The 21120-nt window shown below is 38.9% G+C and overlaps 1 protein-coding gene across 1 annotated transcript in view; it reads left to right on the top strand.

The window, feature by feature from the left end:
• DMD (dystrophin) overlaps positions 1-21120 on the top strand; it is a 1374504-nt gene that overhangs the window by 544650 nt on the left and 808734 nt on the right. The window contains 2 exon segments of the mRNA XM_068422827.1: positions 4753-4928; positions 17939-18062. Of these exon segments, the coding sequence (XP_068278928.1) occupies positions 4753-4928; positions 17939-18062 (300 nt within the window).

A 21120-nucleotide genomic window follows, 5' to 3' on the forward strand; every position in this document is an offset into this window, starting at 1 on the left:
CGACCTGCTGACCACACCCCTTCTAATACACCCCAGGCTGCCATTGGCCTTCTTGGCCACAAGGGCACATTGCTGGCTCATGGTCATCCTGCTGTCCACTAGGACCCCCAGGTCCCTTTCCCCTACGCTGGTCTCCAACAGGTCTGCCCCCAACTTGTACTGGTACATGGGGTTATTCTTGCCCAGATGCAGGACTCTACACTTGCCCTTGTTATATTTCATTAAATTTCTCCCCGCCCAACTCTCCAGCCTGTCCAGGTCTCTCTGAATGGCTGCGCAGCCTTCCGTTGTGTCAGCCACTCCTCCCAGTTTTGTGTCATCAGCGAACTTGCTGACAGCGCACTCTATTCCCTCATCCAAGTCATTAATGAATATATTGCATAGTACTGGTCCCAGTACCGACCCTTGAGGGACTCCGCTAGACACAGGCCTCCAACTGGACTCTGTCCCATTGACCACCACTCTCTGGCTTCTTTCCTTCAGCCAGTTCACAATCCACCTCACTACGCGATCATCCAGACCACACTTCCTCAGTTTAGCTGCGAGGATGCTGTGGGAGACCGTGTCAAACGCTTTACTGAAATCGAGATAGACCACATCCACTGCTTTACCATCATCTATCCACCGGGTTACGTCCTCATAAAAGGCTATCAAGTTGGTTGAGCATGACTTCCCCTTGGTGAATCCATGCTGAGTGCCCCTAATGATCCCCCTATCCTTGATGTGCCTAGAGACAGCACCAAGAACAAGTTGTTCCATCACCTTTCCGGGGATGGAGGTGAGGCTGACCGGTCTATAGTTACCCGGGTCCTCCTTCTTGCCCTTTTTGAAGACTGGAGTGACATTCGCTTTCCTCCAGTCCTCAGGCACCTCTCCCGTTGCCCACGACTTAGCAAAGATGATGGAGAGTGGCCTAGCAATGACTTCCGCCAGCTCCCTCAGCACCCGCGGGTGCATCCCATCAGGGCCCATGGATTTATGGACGTCCAGATTGCTTAATTAGTCCCTGACCCAGCCCTCATCAACCAAGACAGATTCCTCCTCTATCCTGACTTCTTCTGAGGCCTCAGGGGTCCAGGGCTCCTCAGGACAGCCTCCAACAGTATAGACAGAGGCAAAGAAGGCATTCAGTAACTCCGCCTTCTTTTTATCCTCTGTCTCCAGGGCCCCCACCTCATTCATCAGTGGGCCTACATTGCCTCTAGTGTTGGCTTTACCTGCAATGTATTTGAAGAAGCCCTTTCTGTTGTCCTTGACCTCTCTTGCAAGGTTTAATTCCAAGGAGGCCTTAGCTTTCCTAGTTGCCTCCCTACATCCTCTGACAACAGACTTATATTCCTCCCAAGTGGCCAGCCCCTCCTTCCCTGATCTGTACCCCCTCTTCTTCCACTTGAGTTTGCCCAGCAGTTCCCTGTTTAACCATGCAGGTCTCCTGCTACCCTTCCTTGACTTCCTACCTGCTGGGATGCTCTGATCTTGAGCTCGGAAGAAGCAGTCCTTGAATGCTAACCAACTATCTTGGGCCCCCTTACCTTCTAGTACCCTGTCCCATGGGATTTCCCCTAGCAATTGCTTGAAAAGGCCAAAGTTGGCCCTCCTGAAGTCCAGGGTTGCAATTCTGCTAGCTATTCTGTTCCTGCCACATGAGATCCTGAACTCTACCATCTCATGGTCGCTACAACCAAGGCTGCCCTCAACCTTCACCTCTTCAACCAGACCCTCCTTGTTAGTGAGAATAAGATCCAGCAGCGCTCCTCTCCTAGTTGGCTCATCCACCATTTGCATCAGAAAGTTATCATCAATGCACTGGAGGAACCTCCTGGACTGAGGATGGCTGGCTGAGTAGGCCTCCCAGCAAATATCAGGGTAGTTGAAATCCCCCACGACAACCAGACCCTATAATTGCGAGACTGCTCTCAGCTGCCTGTAGAAGGCCTCATCACCCTCCTCATCCTGATCTGGTGGCCTGTAATAGACACCCATAACAGTATCACCCCTGCCAGCCTGCCCCTTAATTCGCACCCACAAACTCTCAACTCGCTCCTGATCCGCCCCTGGACAGAACTCAATACATTCTAGCTGCTCACTCACATAAAGAGCAACTCCACCACCTCTCCTTAGCGGCCTGTCTTTCCTGAACAAGACATAGCCATCCATGACCACATTCCAGTCATGCGAGGCGTCCCACCAAGTCTCTGTGATTGCCACTAAATCATGGCCCCCCGACCGAACACGGATTTCTAACTCCTCCTGCTTATTCCCCATGCTGCGTGCATTGGTGTACAGGCATTTCAGGGAGCGAGCTGAGCACACCGATTTCACCCCAGGGGGATGGGAGGCCTCCTGGTCTACCTCAACACTAGAGCGTTGCCCCAGTGGTGCAAGCCCAGCTGCTACCCCATCCCCCTTCGAATCTAGTTTAAAGCTCTCCGAATGAGCCCTGCTAATTCCTGTCCCAGAACCCTTTTGCCCCTACGACATAAACCTTTCCCATGTATTACTGTCACGCCTGGTGTCTTATAAAACCAGCCATTATCAAAGAACCCAAAGCCCTGCCTGTAGCACCAGTCTCGTAGACAGGCATTAATAGAGAGAATCCTATTATTCCATCCCACGTCATCACCTGAAAATGGAAGGAGGGAGGAGAAAACAACTTGTGCCCCAGACTCTTTCACCAACCGTCCTAGAGCCTTGTAGTCTTTCTTCATCCCCCTCAGACTACGGGATGCAGCTTCTTCCCCACCTGTCTGAGTCAACCCAGGGAAAGATGACATGAGGTGTTATCCTCACATTTCATGGAATCTTACACCCCAGAAACTTTAATTTGCTTTTTCTTTCTGCCCCAAAATAAAATAAAATAAAAATAAAATTGAAAAGTATGCTGTGTAAAGTTTTAATAAAACTATATGGAAACATTTCCTTATTATATTCATGATTTCTGTAGTTGAAAATATCAAAGTCAATACATCTTGCTGAGGGAACCAAAACAAGAGTATTAATACATAGTATTGTAGTGATTAAAAAGTCAATGGGGTTTTTTTCTCTTTCAAATATTTATGTAGTTCATATGTTAGTTAAGTCCCTGCAGTTCACAAGCAGATTACTCCAACTGATGTAATTAATCCAGAGATCAAAAAAAAATTCTGCTTTGAATCTTAATTTTGTAGTATTTTGAGTAGTCCAGATTTTGCTCTAAAGCCTAGACACCTGGACATTTCTAGAGGGGGAAGCATAGCATTGAGCTGACTGCTTTAAAAAAGATTATCAAAACTACAGTGGTAATGGGCTTTTCTACTCATCACTTTCGCTGGAAGACTGGACAAAGAGCAGGAAGACTTTTTTGTTTTGAAGACCATGTGACAGATTCAGCAATGTTGGCAGGAACTTGGTTTTTTTCAGGGTTTTTTTAGTTTTATTGGTGTTGCCTGCTGAGAAGAGTCTGGTTACTAACATTATCCCCCTTTCCTTGTCACTTTTTTTCAATATAAGAAAGTATTGTTGGAAAGGAGTTACAGTTAATTACCTGGTATGCCTCTTCTGCATTGTTTATAGAAACACTAATGTCTCAATAACTAAGGTAACTCAATATTCTCATGGAGTTTCTGATGCAAGACCTAATAAGATTATTTATGTATGTGTATATAGTTTCATGGAATTTTAGTTACTGTCATTTCTGCTGCTGAATTGGAAAGTCTTTCTAATTCTTGCACATTGGCAATAAGCAAAGAAGCAGGGCTCTCTTGGTGCACAGCTTTTCCTGCTCCTGGTATAACTTCTTCCTTTTATTTTCCATTTCACTGCCCCTAAACCATGAGGTGGTCATTGGAGCTGTAACTAGAGCATTTTGACAAACGAGCCATCATCTGACAGAACCAAAAAAAGAAGTGATCCATTTCTCATAAATTGAGGGACTTAAGAACAGCTGCCTGTGTGTAAGTGGGAAGTTTGTAGTTTGGTGTTATATGGAAACAAATATAAACAGGCAATACATGTACAACCCGTATCTTTCAAACAAATACGAGCAGAAAATATTTTTCATCTTTTTTTTTTTTTTTATTCAGCTGAACTATATGAAGGTTTTATTTTCATAGCAAAGTTAAATGCATTAGATTGGTAGTATTTACAGTGTTACGTATTATGTGTATTAATATCTGTTATGACCCCTTAGCAGTAGTTTTTTAATTACAGAATAACACTGATGCAAATTAATTTGCCTTCTAGTGCGTGTTTTCTAATTTAAGATTTCCCGACAGAAAGCTAAGTGTCTCTTTGTGCAAGTAGGTTGTGATGAATTACATTCTAGTTTGAAAATTATTGTAAATGGTAAAAATAACAACTGGTAGTTTAGTGCCGTTACCATGCCTTTATTACTTCTCAAGGAATAAATCTTCAGAATGGAGGCAGAGTAACATACAGCAATAGTAACATTTTATATATTTGCTATCTTTCAAGTCCCTCATAAAATTGACCATTCATTTCTTTTCTTCATTCAGAATGATTTAGAGGGAGCCATAAGTTCATTCTGTTTAGGATCTTTTCTGATTTTCATATTGACTTCTGCAGATATCTTGTTCACACAGCATGAGTCAGATAAAACAATTGGATTTGAGTTGCATGTAGGGTTATTCTTTTCTGAAGGTCAGCAAATGATCAGACAGCAGCAGTTTCTCATTATTTTCGGTTGCTATTCTAAACAGTCTTTACTGAAGTCTTTCAAACAATGTGTGACCTCTGTTTTAATACTTCTCACAGATGTCGCAGGCTGTCACTACCGCTCAGACATCACTAACACAGACAACTGTAATGGAAACTGTAACTATGGTGACCACAAGAGAACAAATCCTGGTTAAGCATGCTAAAGAGGAACTCCCACCACCTCCACCCCACAAAAAGAGGCAACTCCTTGTGGATTCAGAAATTAGGAAGAGGTGAGAATCATTAAGAGACAGAGGGAGAATACTTACAGAGTCTGGATGAGAATGCGAAAATAGTCATTTGACTGCAATAGCTTGCTATATACTTTTTTGAGATTAAAATTAAATTTCCGTTTTCTATTAAGGTACCAATGGATTATTATCTTTCTTTATTCAGGATGAGTTGTGGATTTTTTTATGCTTCTAGTCCAACTATTTTGCAATGTAGATTGTTAATCATCATGTCAATACCATTGTAATAGTAATTATAGTCAGTAGAAGTCCTTATGTACGGCATTGTGGGGGTCCCACTTGACTATAGCCTTGAAACTTGAAAGACAAGAAGCATTCCATTAGTTCTCAGCTTTTTACATTCTTTAAAAAGAATTTTTTAATAGTTACAATACTAGTAGGGAAGATATTGCCTGGTTTCTAAAATTCAAGTTGTATTCTTTCTGGCTTGTGGGTCAGCAGTAGAAATAACAGTTCTGCAGACGCAGAGTTAATATTTGGTGCAACATGCAGTGTCATTATTTTCAGAATTTTTCCTGTGTAACTCCAGGTACAAGTGACAAGGGATTTTAGACTAATACTGAACACTTATTAAAGTCACAAGAAAAATTTCTGATGAGTTTAAGTAGAACTGGCTGAAGCACTAAATTTCTGAATAAGATGCTGAGAAGCTAGACTTCAAACACTCATTGTAATGTTTGTTTTGGAAATTTTTTTTGACATTCAGATAAACATACAAATTTCAAGGTAACAGATTCAAGGACTGAAAGACATGTGAAACTGGATTCAGTGTCTCATTTCTATAGAAAATACCTTTGTTTAGTTAAGAAGAGTAAGATACACGAAGAATAGGAGAAATCTGACTTATTTTTTAATTGAAGGAGTATGTAACTGAAAAAATAGATACTTAGAGGCATCTTTTTTTACACATAGTCATCTGAAGTGGGATTTATCTTACCCCTCTTCGACCATTATAAAAGTAAGATTTCTAGTTTAACCTCATTATTTAAGAATGCTGTATATGTGATGTAAGAAGAATGGTTCGCCCCCTTTTTCTTAAATTGAATAACTACTCCTCCTATAGAAAATGCTTAGACTAAATAAATAACCTCGTTAGCTAAATTTGAATGAATTGTATGTAATCTCTGAAGTCCTCATTTGGAATCTGTTTTTTTTTTCACATATCCTAGGTTACCATTAAATAATAGTGAGTTATATTTTGCTGATATATTCCTAAGCATTCAAAATAACGCATAGTGATGACTGTCACCAGACTCACAATTCCTGAATTTGTTCAAGGAACGGTTAGATAGCAATGTTTTTACTTAACAGACATTATAAGCATTAGTACTTTTGTTAAAGTTTCAGTAGCAATGTGCAAAGATCTCCAACAGGATCAAGGCTCTGTTGTTGTATGTGCAAGAGTAAACCTATGTTAAGGCATGGTCCCTGCCTTGAAAATAGTCATTCTTAATTTTGAAATTGAAAAATTAAGACTGAAAATTCCCCTGAAATTTGGAAGTGTTTCAGTAATTGGTATTTTAAAACTTTTCACTTTTTTTTTTTCCAGACTGAATGTTTTAGGAATGGTTGTACTTGATATAAGTATAAGGAAGTGAAATGAGAGTCTACTATTATAAAGGAAAGCATTATCTTAGTTAAAACTAAATGAAGTAGGGTGATTTTTTAAACAATCCTTCAAGAAAGTTGTTGCTATAAATATCTATGCATTATTATAAAATTGGAGACCAATTTGCAGCAGAAGTTCCTTTCTCAGATACTAAGTATGTAATTGTTCTGCTTGAACCCCAGACAGCAACTAAGTACCGCACAGCCGCTTGCTCACTCCCCCTGGGTGGGATGAGAGAATCAGAAGAGTAAAAGTGAGAAAACTCGTGGATTAAGATAAAAACAGATTAATAGGTAAAGCAAAAGCCGCACACGCAAGCAAAGCAAAACAAGAAATTCATTCACTGCTTCCCGTTGGCAGACAGGTATTCAGCCATCCCCAGGAAAGCAGGGCTCCCCCAGCTTTATATGCTGAGCATGACGCCATATGGTATGGGATATCCCTTTGGGCAGTTGGGGTCAGCTGTCTCGGCTGTGTCCTCTCCCAACTTCTTGTGCTCCCCCAGCCTACTCGCTGATGGGGTGGTGTGAGAAGCAGGAAATGCCTTGACTCTGTGTAAGCACTGCTAAGCAATAACAAAAACATCCCTGTTTTATCAACACTGTTTCCAGCACAAATCCAAAACATAGCCCCATACTAGCTTCTATGAAGAAAATTATTCCAGCCAAAAGCAGCGCAGTGTTATTAGTCTATATTTTCCTCTTACCCATATTCTTTTGATTTGCCTTAATACTGAAAGTAAAATTGGCAGGGTACAGCAGACTACAGACTTCTAAGTCATCATGCAAGGAAACTACTGGAGGGCGGGAATTAGCTGGATTATAGGAATTGTTCATGTTCAGAAATACCTCGTTTTATACAAACTGGGAATTATAAACTGTTTAAGTGTTTTAGCTGTTGTCTGTCTAAAGCATCACAAGTAGCAAAGATATATATAAATTTGATAGATCCTTGTACAGAAAATAAGTTATATTATCAAATTGGAGATTATGATTGCTTGCAGCTATACTATTGGCAGATCTGCTACCAGATTTACAGAGTGTTAAAGTTTTTTACCATTGCATACTAGGTTTAGAAGGGTTTTGATTTATGTTTTATGCTATCTAAAAGATATTTATTCACCATGTAAGCTCTGTTTAACTTTTGGATAACAGTCAAGATATGAACCTTGGAACAATCTGTGGTTCTCAGTCTTTGTCTAGGATGACTTTAGGTACTTGAATAAGTTGTGGTTTCTTATATATACTTAAAATCAGAGTCCTTTTCATTGCTGCACAGATCAGAATTTTATTTTGATCTGGTAGGAAAGAAAGATGAATTATAGCACGAAGAAGGGAGTTCATTGTTTAATACACTTTAATACAGTCTAACTAGCTGGAATATTGCTTTGTGTGCTGGGGTTACTAGATTTGTTTTAACAATGCAATCATACCACCATATGAGAACTAGTTCGGTATGACTGTTCACTGAATACCTGTGAGTGGACCTACAATATGGTGATGTGGAAAGTAAACGATATTAGAAATGTCCACAGCTGTGCAGCAGGATGAATGATGGTTATATTATTTGCAGGCAACGTTTTTCCATTTAGATAATTTTTTGGCATTTCTAACTGAGTAGCTGAAAAAAGACTATGTACCTTTTCTCTCTAGAAAGTCCAAGTGGGTGTTCCAGAGCAGGAGGACCAGTCAATAAAAAGCTTCAGAGAAACACTTTGAGAGGAAAATTTGGGGAAGGAGTTTCAGATTAGAATAATGGTTATTGTGCCTGCTTTTATTAAAACATAGAAATGCAGTCTTAGAAATTAATACATTGACATTATACTGTTGTCTTTCCCCAGCCTAATAAATTTATACTGAACATAAGCATAACAATGGGAGAAGAAAACTCATCTTAAAATTTGCGTGCTCAGCTGAAATGTCTATGTGCATTGGTGACTAGACACCTTTTTCATCAATGTTTTTTGCTGGGAGAACCTTATGGTTGTATTCCCAAACAGTCAGTTATTTTCTGGGTCCATTCTTGGATGCAAGATCTTTCAGGTTTTTTGTGTATATTTAGTTGTACCTACACCCAAGGACAAACAAAGTCATAGTACTACAGAGTTTTGGGTTTTTGAAATAAACTAAGAGAATGGGGGTTCTCAACCTACCCCTCCTAAATCGTTCTATATTTTATAAGTGTTTGTTTATGTTCAAAATTTCCCTGAGCACTTAATGCCTAAGAGTTGATGATTCTGTACTGCATAGTGTTTGTTTGATTAAAAAACCCCAGCAACTAATGAATGCTTGACAGAAGCTTCCTGAAAGTGCATAACCAGATTGTGTTGACTACTTTCTGCAGTCATGGTACAACACACTGCATGCTCTTGCCTGGTACTTTTGGGGCTGGGGGGAAAGGAGCATTGGGAGTTGGAGCTTTTTTAAGGTGGTGAATAATGCTGTCAGGTTTTGTCAGCTTCTTTCATCTGTTCTCAAGCTTTAGTCAGCGTTGTTGCTGTAAAAGAGTATGCCCGAAATAAATGCATCAGGCTTCATTGCCACAGGTTTGGAAAGATTTGTGCTCCAGATTTGCTTTCCTGTGATCTAAATGTTTTAGAAAGATTAGAGGATCTCTTAAAGATGCACTGCATCTGCAGTGTGAATTGCTAGGTGCTTAGTTTCAAGGAGGAAGAAAGAGTAGTTTGGCTACTCTGTGAATATTGTGTTAGTGGACTGCATAAGAGTTTGTTCTCCAGCTACTTAGCTGAGGAGAAACAACAGAGGGCTAAGATTGAAGCATCAAGCTTTCTAGAATCCTTTTTATTTTTACATTTTCAAGCGCTTTGGAAAGATTAGAAGTATGAGAGTCTCCATTTATACTGAAGTAATTGAGAGAAGCGATTTGACTTGTAGACAATAGCATACAGCGGAGTGAATGTTACATTTCCATTGCCCCAGTTCACTGTGGCATAAATGCATGGGAAAGAAGCTGTTGATTTTTCTTGCCTCCTAAAGCAACTTTTTACCATAAGTGGTGGAAAGCAGAGATAAGAAGAAGATGACACTTTTTTTTTCTTCCTCCTTCAGCCCCCCCCAAAAATCTAAAACTACCTTAAAAGTAATGTTTCAAAATATCAGAATAATTCAGGAGTGTGTTAAGTTCTGTTAGTGGTCATAGGAAAGCTCCTTTTCTCAAAGGAATTAATTTGACACTGAGGAGGGAAAAATACTTGGAGCTGTATAATAAAGGTCTTGAAAGTATGTATTAGGCATTAGGACTAGAGATATATGTAACACAGCTGAAGTTTTAGGACAAAAAATACCTGTAAATGGGAGAAGGTGTTGCAAGGTAACATTTTCATTTTCAGGGTATTTACATATTCTGGGAAAAAAACAAGTCAGTTGTGTAGCATGGAAAAATCTGAAAATTACTCTGTTCACAGGAGGTTTTTTAAGTAGTAAACAGATTAGAGCTGCTTAACATTTAATTTAAATATACTTGTAATATTAATGTTCTTGAATAATGTCCAAAGATACCATTCTTTTCCATTTAGTAAATAACTTTGTACATGCTTCCTAATGTTTCCAAGGAAAGTCTATTTGTCATAACATTATTATGGATATAATGTTAATCTTCAGCTTTGAAAAAGAATTTATGCCCTTTGAAGAGTAAGGCATGTTAAAATAGGGTAGTTGCTCCATCTAGTGTTTTATTTTGTTTAACAAGTGTTAATTTTTTTAAAAGAGTAGCCTTCATTTCTTTGAAAATTATTACATTTGGATACTAATGCCTCATTATTTGAAAAGTTTGGATTTCTGTAGAAAAATATATCAAAGGAAAAATTATAATGACTTATTCAAAGTAGGTTTTTGATAGCTATTGTTTCAAGTAGCCCATTGCTGGCCAATGAATTATATTAGTCAGAACTAAATAATGATTTATTAGCACTTTTACAGCAACTCCATTAGGCTTATCCTCTTATTGAAATGCTGCTTTTGTTATTGTATTGTTATCTAACATACTTAGCAAATCTAAAAAGAGGAAAACCATGCCTTCAACTTTCCTGCTGGTCCTTGGTTTCAGTGTTGTATCTGCATAGCCAGTGCCAGAGGAAAGGAAAAGGTGACTGAGACACAAGAGGATGGTTTTTTACAGGAGGAATAATTTATAAACATTTTCATTTAGAGTGTAAGAAGAGGTATGGGTATTTTGAGGTCTGTAAACATGGACACTTTTAACTTCTTAGTGCTCATTGGTTTTTAACCCTTTATCACAGAATGGTTAAAGGTTGGAACGGACCTCTGGAGATCATCTAGTCCAACCCCCCTGCTACAGCCGGTTCACCTAGAGCACATTGCAGAGGGTCATGCCCAGGCAGGTTTTGAATATCTCCAGAGAAGGAGACTCCACAACCTCCCTGGGCAGCCTGTTCCAGTGCTCTTTCACCCTCAAAGTGAAGAAGTTTTTCCTCATATTCAGATGGAACTTTTTGTGTTTCAGTTTGTGCTCATTGCCCCTTGTCCTGTTGCTGGGCACTGCTGAGAAGAGTCTGGCCCCATCCTCCTGACACCTGCCCTTAAGGTATTTGTAAGCATTGATAAGATCCCCTCTCAGTCTTCTCATCTCCAGGCCAAACAGACCCCGCTGTGTCAGCCTCTGCTTATAAGAGAGATGCTTCAGTCCTGTAACAATCTTCGTAGCCCTCCACTGGACTCTCTCCAGTAGTTCCTTGTCTTTCTTGAACTGGGAGGCCCAGAACTAGACACAGTACTCCAGATGTGGCCTCACTAGGGCAGTGTAGAGGGGGAGGATAACTTCCCTTGACCTGCTGGCCACACTCTTCCTAATGCACCCCAGGATACCATTGGCCTTCTTGGCCACATGGGCACATTGTTGGCTCATGGTGAACTTGTTGTCCACCAGGACTCCCAGGTCCTTCTCCACAGAGCTGCTCTCCAGCAGGTCAACCCCTAGCCTGTACTGGTGCATGGTGTCATTCCTCCCTAGGTACGGGACCCTACACTTGCCTTTGTTGAACTTCATTAAGTTCCTCTCTGCTCAGCTCTCTAGCCTGTCCAGGTTTTTCTGAATGGCAGCACAGCCTTCTGGTGTATTGGCCACTCCTCCCAGTTTTGTCTCATCAGCAAACTTGCTGAGGGTACACTCTGTCCCTTTGTCCAGGTCATTGATGAATAAATTGAACAAGACTGGACCAAGCACTGACTCCTGGGTAACACCGCTAGCTACAGGCCTCCAACTAGACTCAGCACCACTGATCACAACCCTCTGAGCTCTGCCATTCAGCCAGTTCTCAGTCCACCTCACTGTCCACTCATCTAACCCACACTTCCTGAGCTTTCCTGTAAGGATGTTATGGGAGACAGCGTCAAAAGCCTTGCTGAAGTCAAGGTAGACAACATCCACTGCTCTCCCCTCATCCACCCAGCTGGTCATGTCCTCATAGAAGACCATCAGATTGGTCAAGCATGACTTCCCCTTGGTGACTGACTACTCCTGATAACCTTCTTTTCCTCCACATGCTTAGACATGACATCCAGAATGAGCTGTTCCATCACCTTTCCAGGGATGGAGATGAGGCTGACTGGCCTATTATCCTTTATCCTATTTGTGAGGCAAGAAATGGCATAATGACAAATAGACTGAAAATCCATATTCTTCTTCACATTTAGTATCTGAAATTACCTCCTATATTGTAGGAGTGGTACTAGTTGGCACTCACTGGAAGGCACGATGACTGGATTTAAAAGTGCTTTGCATCTCTAGCCACTGGCTGTTTGCTGAACACAAATGGTGTTAATGAACATACTCTACAACAACCTCTAGATTTTCATTTGCCTTTGAGAAATGCAGTGGATCTACCTGAATTTCTGCAAAGCATTCCACGTTACAATTCAGGAATTACTGCTCAGTCTGGGGAAGGTATAGTTTATAACCATACCTTACCAGTGGTAAGATGGATAGTTGGCTGAAGAAGGAGAACTATGAGGCTATTAAGATTATACCTCTGAAGTTTCTGAAGGACATTTACACTTGGGATCGATCTAGTGTTTTCTTTGATGCCTTGGTGTGCATTACAGAAATGTGTTGCCCAGAGAGGTTGTGGAGTCTCCTTCTCTGGAGACATTCAAAACCCGCCTGGACGCATTCCTGTGTGATATGGTCTAGGCAATCCTGCCCCGGCAGGGGGATTGGACTAGATGATCTTTCGAGGTCCCTTCCAATCCCTAACATTCTGTGATTCTGTGATTCTGTGATAATGTTGATGAGGCTAAACTGAATAGTATCCCAAGTGAAGAGAGAGTTCCAGAATGTCATTCGGAAAGGAAATAAAATTAAGGACTGAACTAAAAAGTAGGAAGGGAAAAATATTTATTAGGACAAATAAGCTGTTGAATTAGGAGATAAGAACAAGACTATTTGTCAACTAAGAGCTCATCAGCTACAAATATAGAGGAGAAAGACAGCAGGGAATTAGTTCATCACAAAATAATTCTGCCAGTGGGCATTGTATACTGCAAAGTTGCTCTTTGACATGTTCTAGGCAATGAAGAGCTACAAGTTGAGAACACCAGTGGTGAACTGGGCATTTCAGACAAGCCATGGAAATGCAGTAATTCAGTAATGTGGTTCTTGGATCAGAGTTGTATCATTCCCTGCCAGCTCAATGTGTAGGCAAATGGTCTTGTGTCTGCCCAAGATACATAGTAGTGACATGTCCAAGGCGGTTTTGTTTGGGGAGGGAAGGAAAAAAAAAATGAGCAAAGGAAATTGTAAGGCAGTTTCTATCTGTTGAAAGGATGAAGTCCTGAAGCCACTGTCTAGTCATGGTAGCAGTAACATAGTAGCAGTTTCAAGATGAAGTTCATTCAATTTAGAGAAAAGATTATACACCATGATGACCACATGACAACAGGATACTTCACTACTTACGTTCCTTTATGAACTTGTACAATGTTCAAGTTGTTTGTATAAATATGTGCAAGGTCGGTACAGGCACATTACTTCACTGTCATGATCTTACCATGGCATTGTGTAAAAAAAGGCAAAATTATGAGTTTAAAGTATACCATTGTCTTTCACTAGATGACGTTGGTTGTGAGAACCATAATAGGCCTCTGTAAGGTATATTGCACAAATGGAAGGTTAATAGTCAGTCAGCCCTTTGATTATTGATAAAGGTGCATTTGTTTTTTTGTTAAATATAATCAAAATAACTCTTGCTGTTACTTAGTGGTTTCCAGAAGGTATTTGATTAGATAGGAGGCTTGTAGTATGACTTGAGTATCATACTCTGCTGGATATTTGGGTTAGAAATTCCATGCACAGAAAGAGAAAAACAAAATGCAACTAAGTTGTGAAATGCCCTAAAGGTGACGTTTGTCTTGTATTCAATACACAAAAGGAAGGGAAAGCTAGAACAAGGAATCGTTTTTGAAAAAGCACATGTGGTGATCTCAGCAAGAGAGTTTTGACTGAGAATCTGAAGTGGGCATATGGCTTAGTATGATCCAGAAAATCAGTTTGTGGGGGACTTCCATGAAAATTTGAATGGCATGGATTAAAAATGTGAAGGTGGTTTTTCAAACGTGGTCTGGAGTAAAAAGAGACTGTATTTGAACTCAGCTGACATGTGCTGGCCTGTAGAGAGAGGGCAGTGAGAGCAGTAAAAGATAGTATCATCTCTCCCGTGGAACAGCAGAAGGAAAGACTTATTGGAAAACTAAACCATGAGTGCTGCATAAAGAATAAATCCTCTGCTGCAGATTGAATTTTAGATGGGGAGCAAGCTAACATGCATGTTAAGGTGATTATTTAGAGTAATTGTCTCAAGAGATTTGGTTTTAGTGTCTTATTTTAACAAATTCTACAGGCACTCAACTTTATCAGGTCAGAAAGGTAATATTGCATTACTTTTTTATGTCAAAAGTATTGTTGTACTTAGGAGATTTAAAGACTGTATTGATCCTTTGATATCAATCTAGAGTTAATATAGTTTGTAACTGCAGCTGTGCTCAGAAAGGAAATGTCCCATCATCATAGTGGAATGATTGAATGCCACATTCTACCCGTAGTTTCTGGGTTTATACAAGCCGAACATGAGAGAGAATATTTTTTTTTTCAAGGTAATAGATAAATTTCTTTATGTTAAGGATATTTGTGTGCTGCAAAAAGCTACTTAGAATTAACTTTCATGTCTTTTAATCCTTTTTCTGCCCCCTTTTTATAGGCCTTTTTTTGCACAGGAGTCTTTGCTTGTGGAGTTATATTTATCTCTGGAAGAAACTGCAGGTGACAGAGCAATCTGTTACCTGAGATCAGCTCTGTCAAGATGCTGTCTGCTGTGGCTAATACTTGCCACCATCTGATGAATCTCTGGGACCAGGGACGTGTTCTTGATTATTTTGTTCTATTATCAAAGCTGTCTCAAATTCTTCCATTCCTCTTCCAGGGAGGATGTTGCAGAGGCAGGGGCTTAGTCGTCTTGCTTAAGAAATGAAGAAATGATCACTAGTAAACATTTTGCTCTGTCAATTTCCATCCTATACCAGGCTAATACCCGGCTATTCTTAGGAAAGTTGGTCTCTATGGTCCTACTTACCTGCAGCTTGAGAATGGAGGAAACACCAGAAGTAATGCAATTTTGCCTGCAGTCAAGGGAGTTTGGTACTGAGGGGCTGGTAAACTCGTCTTTGTTGTTATCAGATGTCTGATGTTCCGTGGTGTTCTCCAGTTTACTACTGCCTTGTGCCAGTGCTATAAAACATCCTAGTTGCCACAAGAGCTGACAGCAGCGAGAGAGGCAGCTTTAGCTATATATTTAAGTAACGTGAAAGAAATGGTCATTATTCTTGTGTACTTTGCCTATATAGTTGCCAACCACGAGAAGAGTGTGGAATGGAGAGCATGTTGGCAACAGGGAGTGGCAATACTTTCCCTAACCTGAGCTGCTAATTTTGGGGGACTGGTTTGTATAGTCCTGACTGAGTTTGAAGAACCAAAGGTGGAGAGGGTGTCAGTCCCATATTGTTGAGAACCTATAGGTTGACCAAATTCTGTCTTGACTGTTAGAATAGGTTCCCTTTTTTCTCATTTTGCCTGTGTTGCTGAAAAGCCCCAAACCAGATACTTGTGTGAAACAGAGGGCAGTACAGCATTACTACTCTGTCTTTTTGAAAAAAGTATACACTGGGTTTGGGGGCTTCCCTGTAGCTCATCAATGCTCAAGTGACATAACAGTCCTTAGGCAGCTGCTCTAATTTAACTAACCTACTGTATTCCTTACTGTGGACTTCAGGAACTCTACTTTGTCCTAGAGATTACTTTGGTAGAACTTCACATCACTGATCGTTCTTAGATTGGGCAGAGATGTGGCAATCATTGCTAGATCTTGAATATAGGTAATTTATATACAGAATTATATTAGGAAGATCTATGAATTTGTTATTTTTTATGTTGTAATCCAGTCCATTATCTTTAAAATTGGGTGTGCTCTACTTTAAGATGTGTTCAACAGTCCTAAGTCAGTTGCAAAAATGTGCTTTCTTCATTCTCCTGCTGAAATCAGTGGGATTAGATATGCAATTAGTGCTTGCAACTTGTTGAATATATAGTATTCCAGCTTTATGTGGCAATACTGGATTTTATAGTTTTGCTGTCTCCTAGTCTTAAAATTTCATGAGAACATTTATTAAATATGCAGTTATTGTATGCAGAACAGAGTATAACACTATATTTCAAGAATTACAATTTATTTAATGTCACATAGGATCAGAAATAAAGCTGAGGTAGGCAGCTCTTAACTGGCAGTGCAGTTAGATGTCAGGGATGAGAATCTGGTACCAGAACAGAGATCTCCTGAACCATCTGGGAATTTTCTTTCATCTTCCGCCTCTGAATTTATAATTCTTTATAAAATGAAGATTTCTGCACCTTTCATTATTCAACAATCATATTTTTTTTCCTTTAATGAGTGTTCAAATAGTATTACTGGGAATTGCTTTATCAACATTATTCCTATGAGTTTATAATTTGAATATAGAATATTGGGCTGGGATTAAGACAGTGTGTGATTCTTCTTTCTTCTGCTTTCATTATTTGTTACTCATTCTTTCACACCGTGTTGTTAAAAGGAGTCACAAACATCACAGTGGAGAAGGAACAAGAGGGAGGCATAAATACTAGATCAAACATAGAACTCTTACTTGTATTCAGTTTTCATTCTTGTATATGTAGACTTCTGTAGCACCTGATTTTACTTTACATCCTTGTATTTTAGCTCTTATATATATGGAGTATATTATTATAAAATAATTAATTCCTCCAAAGATATAATTGTCATTCAAGTTCTTGTTTTTGGCAGATTTTCAATAGTATGTAAATGATACAACCTATATTTACAAAGCAAACTGAAAGAAACAGCTGACTTTTTTTTCTAGGTCTTTCTATTCTGTTGCTTTCATTGTATTGCTGCAAAAGGAAAACCAGTTATAAACTAGATATAAATGTAAGAACATATAGTACAATAAAGAAAAGTAATCAAGAATGCAGTTTAGCACAACTGAGAAAAAAAATTGTCTCAAGTCTCTTGTTTTAAAAACTACATTAGATATTGAATCACAAATGATTTTTCTACACATCGGCAATTCAAATACCTGCGTATGGTAACCTTCATTTTGAACTGCTACCTTCTGAATAGATAACAAATATTAAGATCACTTTTAAAGGAGTTGATGAGAGAATCCAGACTGTGAGAAAAAGGCTGTACAGTAAAAACTACTTTAAAAGTGTGTGCAGGGAGTTGGAAATCTTAATTTGCAGTTTCTAAAGTTTTAGCTGTAGGAAAATTATAATCTCCTGTTGATTAGTAATTACATTCTGCAACAAATTTGAGTCAATTTGAAGAGGCTCATGTCTAATGGTCAAATTTCCCGCTTGAATATCCTTCCTCATATCATCAGCACAAGCTGGGACAGAAATCTTACAGGTATGAAAATTGCATTTGGTAAGCCAGATAAGCCTTGCATCCTCAGCTGAGCCAACAGGACTTGTGATACACTTTCTTCACTGTGAGAGCCACTTGTTTCATGTCTTCCAAAAACATCAGCTCGTGAAATTAGAATCCTTATTGTGAAAATTGTTGCATCTGTTCAGCTGTCAAATCATGGTCTTAAAAATGAAAAAGTATTTCTATGTTTCCAAATTTTAGAGTGAATAGTTTTATGAGCTATCTAATGAAATATGGGGAGTTTAAAACCTTCTGCTGAGAGAAATTGCTGCTTATTCACTTGTTTAAACAACCCATTAAACATGTTTACTGTCAATGCTATTTTCGGAAACTTTGTGAAAATGAAATGTCTTATTGCACCTCTCTGCCTCTTAGGTTTGATTCGGATACAACAGAGCTCCATAGCTGGATGACCCGCTCAGAAGCAGTGCTTCAGAGTCCCGAGTTTGCAATATATCGAAAGGAAGGCAATCTCTCAGATCTCAGAGAAAGACTCAATGTAGGAGAAAGTACTCGTATGTGTGTCTGTTAGTTTGTATTAGCTTGTCAAAGTGCTTTCAAAGTCCAAGTTCAAATGAGTTCAAATGTAGACTGACAAGCATTGATTGTCCATATGTAAAAGACAAATTTAGAAGTGCTCACTATTTCTGTAAATTTCAGATTTTTGACACCAAAATTGCTACACAGGCTGTCTGAATACAGAGATTTTTTTTTATTCACACATACTCATATTTAGTTAAGATATTCTAGATTCATGAGAGTCTTTGGTAAAGTTGAATCAGTCTATATATTCTTAAATATGCACCATCATTCATACTAACAGCTTAATTTGACATATGTGCATAAATTGAAGGATGTAAAAAGTGTTATCTTTTAGTGTATGCTAAAGAAAATCTGTATCTAATTCTTTTTACAGTGCTGTAAAATATATATGAAAATCATCATTTGCCACATATATATATATATTTTTTTTTTTTTTTACTCTGTTGTGGTACCATATCTGAACTAAAAATGGTTCTTTTCTACTTTTGGCAAAATGAATGATTATGCACTGCTTAAGGAGTAGCCATGTTTGTGTATATGTTTCACACACTCTGAATTTAGCCCTTGAAAACTAAACCATTGCAAATTTTCTTCCATATTTTGTAGATAGATGCAAAAATGCCTGCCTTTTCTGACTAAGAGAAAAGGGAGTTCTTCTTATAATTAGCTCTTATAGTATCATAGTATATTATAAAACATCATTAAAATATATGGTGATACTCCTGGAACACAAACAGGTGGAACAAAGTTACTATATTGAAGTTAGTTTTGCTGCTTTTTTTCTTACTGTCTGCTTGTCTATCATAAATCAGCTATGATAAAATTGAGGAACACTGAATTTCATTACTGTAAATATACATTTTAAAATTTCATGTTAAATCATATTTTTCTTGCAATAATTTTAATTTAATTGTTAATGTTATCATAATATTACTGCTAGTAAGTATCCTACAATCTAATATTCTGAATTTAGTTCGTGGCACCACTTCATGTTATGTGAAATATACATATATGAAAACAACATGCAAAATAGATCAAATATACAGAGAAGATTTGATGGATTCCAGTGCTGCCATTCTGGGGTAATGGGATTCATCTAATACATAAATAGATATACAGTTAATTTTCTGAGTGCTTCAATCTTCATTGTAGGTAAAATTAAAAAAGAAAAAAAAAAGGGAATAATAAAAAAACCCAAAATGCTCCTGTCTCCCCTTCATATATTTCCATTTTGTGGAACATAGCAATTTCAAGGATGGCAAATTAGCTCGGCTTGACCTACGTATTACGCTGGATACCTGCACTGTCAGGTTTCCCTAACCAATGTGATGTTCCACCTCATATTGTCAGTTTCTAAAACTTTGTAAAAGCATTAAAGGATCCAGGAGCTATGGTTCACCTTCCTCCTCCTTTCTTTTCTTTGCTTCTGAGGAGGTGGTGATTGCTGCAAGTAAATGGGTAGAGATAGGGGAACCACAAACCCTCGTCTAGTCCCAGTTGGAGTTCCCAGCAGCTCTTGCCTTGCCTTTGTTGATGCTGAGGAAGAACATGGGGGCTGGGAGGCCATTATCTACCACATTTGTTCAGATCTCATTTATGTTGGTCAAAACGTACATAATACTGGAGGAAGGGAGAGGGAGGGAGGGAAAAGAGGTGTGTAATCTGACCAGTGCATGGGAATTGTAAGTTTGAATTCAAGACACTGGAGAGAATAGCAGGAGATATTTCAGATGTTTCTTTGACGTCCTTAGAAATTGAATAACTGGATGGTTAAGAAACCAATTTCCAGCTTCTTTGCTGAAAAGTAGTGCAGAAAATGGATCTGCTTTATATCAAGAAGGGTCTGAGACAAACCAGTAACTCTAAATAGAAATAAGAGAAATTAACAGGTATCCTTCATTAACACTGAAAATATTTTTAAAGACCAAGACTGGTTTGGGTTTAACAGAGTACCACTGCTTTTAAAATGGACATTTTATTAAGAAAATCAAGTTACATGTAGAAGTTTCTAGATTTTTTTAAGGAGGTAAACATTCTGATTACGTGTATGAATTTGATAGAGGGAACTCTGAAAGATGACACTTGACAAGTACCACACGGCTTCTGTGTTGAACGGTTGTCAGTTAATGGAAGTCTTTGTAAACGCTTTTCAAAAAAGCAGAAAACCGCAGGTTTTTAAAATGCCAGGTTTTAAAGTTTGTCCTGGCCTGACTTTTTCTGGTCTGGTCTCTTTCTCTATCCATAAAAGTAGTAGACAAAGCAGGAAGTACTGTCCAGTTCACTGATTTGAGCAGTTTCATAGTTGTTTGTTAACACTTTTTGTTTCTAATTCCCTCAAAATGAGTCTCAAATCAATGGAAAATAAGATAGTGTGGATTTTAATATATTATCTCTAATAAAGTTGTAGAAGATGTATAAAAAAAGATGAAATGCCAAAAAGGAAAACATATGTTAGTGATAATTGAAAAATATTTTGTTGTACTGACATACATAGCCATACCCCAGTGTTGTACTTACGCATGCATGCATGCAACCACGTATACGTGCATGCAGAAGTCCCATCTTGCCCTTACTGGCTATCATTTAGTGTTCTCCCTATATGACAATATATATATTGGTGTAGCACAGAACACCTATGTTTGACTGATGTCAGACCTACCATTTATTGCCCACCACAGTAGGTGCTGAGTCCTAGGGCCTTTTCCTAATGACTTTCTTTTCTACTGTTCTTTTGAGGACAGGTTACTAGTTGCATCATTTTTTTTCTTGTTGTGACAGCTTGCTCGTACTCATCATTTTTCTTGTATGAGGGGTCACTTCCATATGATATAGTGGAAGTGCATCTGCTGTATGATGGACAGATGCAGACTTCAGAAATGACAGCCACAAGGAAAGCACTTTTGCCATCATTGATGATTCATCAAGTTCAAAAGCCTGCTCCCATCTCAGCTCAGAGGAGGCCTGGGGGAGACGGAGCAAAGAGCAAGCTGTACGAAATGCACTGACTGTTTGCT

Source organism: Nyctibius grandis, chromosome 2 (assembly GCF_013368605.1).
Source record: "Nyctibius grandis isolate bNycGra1 chromosome 2, bNycGra1.pri, whole genome shotgun sequence".
NCBI classification, from domain to species: domain Eukaryota; kingdom Metazoa; phylum Chordata; class Aves; order Nyctibiiformes; family Nyctibiidae; genus Nyctibius; species Nyctibius grandis.